Source organism: Dreissena polymorpha, chromosome 15, assembly GCF_020536995.1.
Source record: "Dreissena polymorpha isolate Duluth1 chromosome 15, UMN_Dpol_1.0, whole genome shotgun sequence".
Taxonomy (NCBI): Eukaryota; Metazoa; Mollusca; class Bivalvia; order Myida; family Dreissenidae; genus Dreissena; species Dreissena polymorpha.
Window position 1 is genome coordinate 23,111,418 of NC_068369.1, and position 9,229 is coordinate 23,120,646.

A 9,229-nucleotide genomic window follows, 5' to 3' on the forward strand; every position below is an offset into this window, starting at 1 on the left:
GGTTAGCGATTTTCAAAAGACATGGTCAAATGTATTGTGATTTTTATCATAATTTGCTAGTTATAATATCTTGCAAATATGAACAAAAAATTGACATTAATGCATTAATATATTAAATTAAAAAAAATGATTGTGTACTCAACTCGACTTTAATTGCTGGGAAATTATTGCACAGAAAGTACTTGTATGGTATCGTTAAACTAGTGACACACAAACACAGACTGAGGATAGAAGTAGATCAGAAACCATTAAGCACATAATGTTTGCTAATTTTACATGCATCGGGCTAAAAGGTGTGACTAATATTTGTTAATATCCATGTAAAATGCTTCTCTTTAAGGAGCTTTGACCAATCTGAGCAGCCTGGAAACAGATGCTAACCTTATCCTGCAGCTGTTGTTTGCAATCAATATTTGTTAATATCCATGTGACATTTTTCACCTCAAGGTGCTTTGACCAATCTGAGCGGCCTGGATTCGGATGATGAAGACAACGGCAAGAACAAGAAGAGCAAGCGAGGGGTTCTACCCAAGGCGGCAACTCAGATCATGAAGACCTGGCTCTTCCAGCACATCGTGGTGGGTAAAACGCATCAATATACAGGGTTGTTTGCCAGCAAGGCTTTTTTTATATATCTGCAATTTAAGTTTGTGTAAGTCAATTGATCAGTAGCTATGGGGCAGGCCATAAGCATTTTAAAGTGTGTTGAGTTAATTACTCACATATTTTCTAAGCGATTTAATTAAAATGTCAAATATGTTATCACCATACAGTGAAGATGTACAAGACACGTTATACCCAGTGGTTCACATATTCCTTTATTTGCCCTTTAACCCTTTATCCTATAAGAAGCAAAGTAAAAATGGCTATATGCAAACAGCATAAAACCTGAAAAGCCTGCGAGTAACTGGTAGTCTGTTCAGGTTTAATGCTGTTTGCTGCTCATCAGTATCTAAGGGATGGAAGTGAAGCCTTTAAAACTTGAAACTAGTAAGAAAGGTCTTTAATAAAATTTAACTTTCTAAGCGACTACAAATGCGTCAAAATAAGTATCAAAGTGGTAAAGGGTTAACAAAGCTGATATAGCAGTGAGCGAGTACTTTTTACGTATAAAATGAAAATAAAGTTAAATAATTTATCCCTCTCCTGTTACTTATGAGATGTATTTTACTCCTTTATGTTATTTTGTGTGTTGACATTGTTTGGCAACATTTAAACTGAAATCTTGTACAATACTGCAATTGAAACATTTCACTGTCTATTGTTCAGTCAGATTAGAGATAAGATGCAATTACCAGAGAGGTTAAAGGTTAATTGTGCGGTTTATAGTCTGCTTCGATATGCATCTTCAGCCAACTTCGACATTCACTGGGATTTAAGTCGTCCGTTTACATATGGCGCACAAGGCAGCACAGCACATTGACTTATTTCCCTCACAGGTACCCATTTATACACCTGGGTGGAGAGTAGCAAGCGTGGGATTAATTTTTTGCTCAGAAAAATCCAATGCCTCGAGCGGGATTTGAACCAGGGACCTTCTGATCCCTAGACCAGCATCCTACCACTAGACCACTGTCCCCACAAAGGCAGGGTCAAGGCCTCTTACATTATTTGTTTTTGGAGAATTTATCTTAAAATTTGATGATTTGATGGCATGACTTATTTTGAACCCCTTAACACTTTTAATCCTTTACCACTTATATATTTTGACGCATTTGTTGTCCCTTAGAAAGTTTAATTTAATTAAAGACCTTTCTTACTAGATTCAAGTTTTAAAGGCTTCATTCGCAACCATTACATACTGATGAGCAGCAAACAGCATAAAACCTGAACAGACTGTGAGTTACACGCAGGCTGTTCTGGTTTTATGCTGTTTGCACATAGCCATTTTCATTTTGCTTCTGAGTGGGAAAGGATTACAGGTAAGTAAGTAAACATTATCATAGTTCATATGCCTGGATCAATTCATAGGAAGTTTTAAATTTTAATATCATTTCTGAACACAAAACCTTCTTCACTATTGTCATTATGTTGGCTGCCAAAAAGTGGCTAGTCACTGACAACAGTCCTGCCACAGAAACTGCCTTTATTGTTTATGCCTATAGAAGGGAAGTTTCAGAGTATAATGATGATTAATTTTGTCAGTAGCAAGTATAATTACTAATTACATCATTTTTCATGGTTTACGTATGGTACAGCTGTTCTGATGGGATGTACAGATTGATATTAAACAGTAATTTACTTATTATCATTTCATCTTAAGACAAGATTTGTTTGACAGTGAGTGCTATTCAGAAAATTTGGTCTTTTTTGTCAGACATGTCAGACATGTCTTGTACAAAAGTGTGTGCTGGTATTGGCAACATTGACTGAGAGACTGTTACCAAACAGCATGCTTATAAATCCCATAGATTTATGATGATTGTTATAATTAGCCTTGGTCTTGTAAAACTGGGCTTAATGCATGTGCAAAAAGTGTTTTACCATAAACCTGTGCACTTTGCAAAGTGTCTGGTATGACACTCAACGCACATGCATTAAGCCCAGTTTTCCCAGGACTAGTCTAAAATTATTGTTAATTCATTTGAGTGTTTCTTCCAGCACCCTTACCCCACAGAAGATTGCTAATTTGTTTGAGTGTTTCTTCCAGCACCCTTACCCCACAGAAGATTGCTTATTCATTTGAGTGTTTCTTCCAGCACCCTTACCCCACAGAAGATTGCTAATTCATTTGAGTGTTTCTTCCAGCACCCTTACCCCACAGAAGATTGCTAATTCATTTGAGTGTTTCTTCCAGCACCCTTACCCCACAGAAGATTGCTAATTCATTTGAGTGTTTCTTCCAGCACCCTTACCCCACAGAAGATTGCTAATTTATTTGAGTGTTTCTTCCAGCACCCTTACCTCACAGAAGATTGCTAATTCATTTGAGTGTTTCTTCCAGCACCCTTACCCCACAGAAGATGAGAAGAAAGTGATCGCTCAACAGACCAACCTTACTCTTCTCCAAGTGAACAACTGGTACGTAACAATGTGAACATTTTTACCCTTTACCACTTAGATACTTATTTTGACGCATGTGTACTCCCTAAGGAAAGTTGCATTTAATTTTATACCTTTCTTACTAAATTCAAGTTTAAAACGCTTAATTTCCAACCCTGAGTTACTGATGTGCAGCAAACAGCATAAAACCTGAACAGACTGTGAGTTACTCGCAGGCTGTTCTGGTTTTATGCTGGTTGCAAAAGCCATTTTCACTTTGCTTCTTATGGGGAAAGTCATGTGGTCAGTGATTCATGCCCATCTCCCCCCCCCCCCCCCCACCAAAATGAGTTATTTACTGACTGATAAATTAAAATGACTACATTAACTACCTTTTGTTCTTCAATGAATGACACTGCAAACCAATTATAGATGGATCCAGGTTTTTGTGTCAAAAATGTTCAGCTTCTTCCCAGCTTATATTAAAGGTTTAATTTCCAATCATTGAACATCACAAAAATTTTAATGGGTTCTTTAAAAAATCACTAACAAAAAATATGCATGCTTATTTATATAAAAAAACTTAAAGCTAAACATGTAATTTCAGATTGCGTTTATTGGAAAATTGTTTAAACTTATTTGATTAATTATTATGCTCCCCCCAAAAATTTTGGGGGGAGCATATAGTGGCTGCTTCGTCTGTCCGTCCGTGTGTCCGTCCGTCCGTGCACAATTTTTGTTCGGGCTATTTCTCAGCAATTAAAGACCGGAATTCAATGAAACTTTATGGGAAGCTTCACTACTAAGACGAGATGTGCATATTATAAGCCGGTTCTGGTCGGATTATTTTTCACAGATTTATGGCCCTTTGAAATTTTCCATTAACTGTACATATAGTGCAATTCTTGTCTGGGCTATTTCTCAGCAACTAATGACCGTATTTCAATGAAACTTTATGGGAAACTTCACTACCAAGAGGAGATGTGCATATTATCAGTGGGTTCTGGTCGGATGATTTTTCACAGAGTTATGGCCCTTTGAAATTTTCTATAAAAAAATTATTGTCCCCCCAACTACTGTGCCCTCAAGACGTTTCCTTTTATCTGAATATATAGTGCAATATTGTGACAAAAAACATTTGGGGAGCATCACCCGTCTCCGACAGTTTCTTGTATAAACCTGTTATTTAGCATCTGTTTATTCATTGGATGTTGCCTTAAAAGAAACTGCTCTGTTAAGTGTTTTACTATGCAGGTTTATCAATGCTCGACGGCGAATTCTACAACCCATGTTAGAGGCTGGCAACCCAGACCAGTCGAAAACAAAGAAGCCAAAACCCCAGACCAAACCTCCCCAAAGGTTCTGGCCTTTTGGAACGACGTCTTCAGCTTCGAGCTTGACCTCCGGTCAGAAGACCGTGACAGCATCCCCTGGCAGCTACTCATCCACACTTGTTGTGCCCACAGGGCCATGTATGTTGCTTTTGTTTAAGGCCATTTTTTTTATAGCCCATGCATTGAAGTTGAGTGGTGTATAATGGATTGACAATTGACATTATTATGTTTTGTTTTCTTTCCTTAGCAATACACTTGTCTGCCAAAGCACACTTTTCAATGAACTACATTCAAACGTTCAAGAATTATTCCTTATGATATGAAGTTGTGTAAATTAAACATTGCATAGATCATTCCCGTTTGTTGACTGAGAATTTCTATAACATTATCAAAATAAGTTATTACACATAACAAGTTGCTGCTTCAAGTGGTATCTGTCTCTTCAGGCTTGCACTTTTTCATCTTGTATTGTGTTGCACATCTTATGGCATCATTCTATTTAAGTACGTTTTGAACCAATTCTAAGTGAATTTAAAAAATGGTTTCTTCACTAAAAACATACAAACAATTATTTTTGTCAACTTAAAGGTCATTGTCATCCTAATTTGTTTTTAATTTTTTGTAGTCTTGGTCCAAATATAGACATATTCAATTTCTATAAGTTCCAGTGTATTGCGTGTAAGATTAATTTCGTTATTTTTTGTTTTCAGTGATCACAGCTGATGGTCAGATTGTTAGTTTCCAAGGAATTAACTTCTCAGGCATTCTGGGCGATATCAAACCGTCGTATCTCACGTCTGACGAAACAAAAGACTCTAGTGACACAAACAACAACAGTCATAGTACAGACAATGATTCAAATGAGAATGACAAATCATGACAGTCTGTATTTACATGCATTCAAACTATATGTTGACATTTCATCATGTTCATTTATATTTATTCATTTAAATGGATATTTTTGTCCATTAAATGAGTATGGTACAAACGATGATCCCAGTCAAATTATTCTTACATTATTGCAGGATTTGTTTTTTAATCCAAAAAAATGTTTTAAACTAATTTACAGGATGAATATTTAATAAACATCTGTGTTTTCATTGAGTGTGGCTCAAATATGATGTGTGCTTAGTTTCTTACTGAAATTCAGTGTTTTGTGGCTATGATTTAAAAGCAATAAATTAACCCTTTCCCACTCAGAAGCAAAGTTAAAATGGCTATGTGCAAACAGCATAAAACCAGAACAGCCTGCGAGTAACACGCAGTCTGTTCAGTTTTATGCTGTTTGCCACTCATCAGTATCTAAGAGTTGGAAATGAAGCCTTTAAAATTTGAATCTAGTAAGAAGTCATTATTTAAATTTAACTTTCTAAGGCACTACAAATGTGTCCAAATATGTAAGTGGTAAAGCGTAAATCAGTCTATTTAAAATTCTCAGTTCAAAATTAAGGAAAATATAGAACAAAATGTCTTTGATGATTGTACTTCATGTAGAGTTAGAGACATTGTAACACATCAATATAAAGATATTGATGTGATCAATTGGAACATTATACTTGTTATTTTGCTCTTTACATGCTAAACTTTATCTTTACACAAACTTTTTTGCTTAAAGGGTAAATTTATTACGATTTAATGTTACCATGCTGAAGAGTTATAAACAAAACATTAATGTGCTATATTTGTGCTGTGATTGGGAAAAACTTTTGTATGAGAACATGGTAGTTCTATCATTTTTATGCTCTCCCCAAATTTTTTTGGGGGGAGCATATAGTCGCCTATTTGTCTGTCCGTGTGTGTGTCTGTCTGTCTGTCCATCCGTGCACAATTTTTGTTCGGGCTATTTCTCAGCAATTAATGACCGGAATTCAATTAAACTTTATGGGAAGCTTCACTACCAAGAGGAGATGTGCATAAAATCAGCCGGTTCTGGTCGGATGATTTTTCACAGAGTTATGGCCCTTTGAAATTTTCCATTAACTGTACATATAGTGCAATTCTTGTCCCCCCAACTACTGACTGGAATTAAATGAAGCTTTATGGGAAGCTTAACTACCTTGAGGAGATGCGCATGTTATTTGTGGGTTCTGGTTAGATGATTTATTGAGAGAGTTATGGCCCTTTGAAATTGTTAAGTTGCTAAACCATCCATCGTATTATTTTGTCCAAAGTTATGCCCCTCAAGACGTTTCCTTTTATCTGAATATATAGAGCAATATTGTGACAAAAAAAACTTTGGGGAGCATCACCCGTCTCCGACGGTTTCTTGTTATTTATTATGTTAATCCAGATTGTAAATGTAACTAATGCGACAAAAGCTATTGAGGCTTATGCAAGTTTGTCTCTTTCACTTCAATGTGTACTAAGATTAATGAGTATCTGGATTTTGATGTAAGTACATGGCTTGTGTTTTGCTATGATTTTGCAAATATCCAATGCCCTTCTTAATTAGTTATGATGTTGTCATACTAGTATTGGAGATGGTCTTAAGTGTAATATGCCTTTTTGATTTTTTATATGCTATTGTATATTCTATGCAGGTATATATATTTGTTTTGTGTCAAATTTACAATAAGTGTGTGGAACTCTAAAAAGAGAATTTGTAAAAATCTTGTGCAATAATATTTTAAACTTTTTCAGACAAAGTCTGTTCTTATGCGTAACATTACCTTTTATCTTATCCTACTATTGTTTGAAGCTGTATGTTTTGTAATTTTGAAAGGTTAGTTGTCTTTGTTGCAGGTTAGTGTTGAAATATTTGTAACTACTTTTAGTGCCCTACCGGTTTTATGGGAGGTAATTATCAGTTCAGCCTCTGTCTGTGTCTGTTCATCGCAAAAAATCTTTATCACGCTTTTAATTAAAAGTAATAAAGCCGGGTTGATCAAATTTGGTACTAGTATTGTGGATTAGGGGCCATATGTGGATTTATAGTAATATGCATTTTATATCAGTTTCTATGACTATTTGGCCTTCTGTATGTCTGTCTGAAATTTTTTTATTTGCAGTTACTCTAAAAAACAAGAGATATATTCACGAAACTATATTTGAAGTTACAGTGTCAAATGGGGAATATGCACATTTTTTTTTTGTCTGACAAACATTTGTTTGCAATGATTTTAGAAATACATGTAATTGAAAACTGTTATCTGGATCATGTGCTACCTAAAAAAGCACTGAGGCAGGATGTTGAAACTGGGTTTAAAATACAAATTTCTGATTGCTATGGTATTCAAAATCTGGATTCTGTGCTTATTAAAAAAGTACTGAGGCAAGTGAAGGAAACTGGGTTTAAAATCCATATTTGTGGTTTCTATGGTTAAACAAATAATTGAAAAATGAAATTGTGATCCTGCCATTACTTAATCGATGAATTGATAAAATTATTGAGACAATGCTCTTACTCCAACCGCATTAATCAGGTAGAAGTTTTGCTTGTGACAAAAGCTCGTTTTAAATTTGTTAAATAAATATTTTTAAATTTTTATCAATGAAGCATTTGTATCGTTACTATTTTTGCTTTAATTAAGATCATAGAAAGTTATGTCAAGTGTTATTGAATAATTCCATCAAGTTGTCTAACTATTAGAAAAGAATGCTTATATCAATTGCATTTGTCATTTAATTTTATTAAATGAAAGTTTAATGGAGTGCCTTATGTTTATATTTAATGGATATATTTAACATCACCAAAATGTGATGGACTTGATTAAGCAGATATGTACCGGTATTTAAATTGCTGTGCTTTACATAGTGAATACATGTATATGAATATATTGGATTCTAATTGAAAGTCACACGGAATTTCTGCAAGTTTGTCTTCAGTGTTGAACATTTGATTTGATGTAAAAAGAACACAAGGCCAATAATTTTATTACAACTTTTAACCCAGTTATGACATATAATATATGTTTTGTTTTTAATACTAGTACTTGTATGTACAATCACGGAGCGTATATCTCATCTAGAGTCCGTGGTACAATGAAAAGCTGTTAAGCTTTTGTTTTTAATACTAGTAATTGTATGTACAATGAAAAGCTGTTAAACTTTGATATTTACGGTATATGTGTTAGTGTTGTGGTATCTGTTTTATTGCTATGCAATAATACAACTTTGTTATGCATTGGTTGGGAGGGTATTTGAAACAAAAATATATATATACAACTGTAATTGGGCTTGTTTTGCAATGTCCTTAACCCTTTCCCACTCAGAAGCGAAGTTAAAATGGCTATGTGCAAACAGCATAAAACCAGAACAGCCTGGGAGTAACTCGCAGTCTGTTAAGGTTTTATGCTGTTTGCTGCTCATAAGTATCTAAGGGTTAGAAATGAAACCTTTAAAACTTGAATTTAGTAAGAAAGGTCTTTAATTAAATTTACCTTTACAAATGCGTCAAAATAGGTATTTAGTAATGGGCTTAACAATTCTTTACTTCTTGCCAGGCATTCTATATCAGTTGCTATTGGGCTGAATTGTAAGTTTAGGGTTCATGCATTCAAATCCAACCCTAGTCGAAGATCTTTGTAGGTGTTTGCAATTAAATTGTTTCTCCACTGTACTGTTGATTCAAATAGGATGTTTGTCTATTCCTGGTGTGTGTGCATTAAGTAGTTGTAAAATTTGTGGATTCATTATACCCCCACAAACGAAGTTTAGGGGGGTATATAGGAGTGAACTTGTTGGTCTGTCAGTCGGTCGGTCCGTATTAAGTGTCTGCTCTCTAATTCAAGTAGTTTTCATCCAATCTTCACCAAACTTGGCCAGAAGTTGTATCTAGATGATGTCTAGGTCAAGTTTGAATATTGGTCATGCCAGGTCAAAAACTAGGTCACTGGGTCACTTAGTGCATTTTAAACATCACCATATTGTCTGCTCTCTAATTCACGTAGTTTTCATCCGATCTTCACCAAACT

At 34.9% G+C, this 9,229-nt stretch overlaps 1 protein-coding gene across 4 annotated transcripts in view; it reads left to right on the forward strand.

Annotated features, from left to right (window-relative positions):
* The window catches only part of LOC127860071 (homeobox protein PKNOX1-like), a 30,294-nt gene extending 21,808 nt beyond the window's left edge, over positions 1–8,486 (forward strand). For all 4 annotated transcript variants that reach the window (XM_052397862.1, XM_052397863.1, XM_052397861.1 and 1 more), the window contains exons 7-10: positions 448–578; positions 2,945–3,021; positions 4,237–4,454; positions 5,027–8,486. In XM_052397862.1, coding sequence (XP_052253822.1) covers positions 448–578; positions 2,945–3,021; positions 4,237–4,454; positions 5,027–5,196 — 596 coding nt within the window. In that variant the 3' untranslated portion in view covers positions 5,197–8,486. The remainder of the gene's footprint in view (positions 1–447; positions 579–2,944; positions 3,022–4,236; positions 4,455–5,026) is intronic.
* Positions 8,487–9,229: the final 743 nt, after the last annotated feature.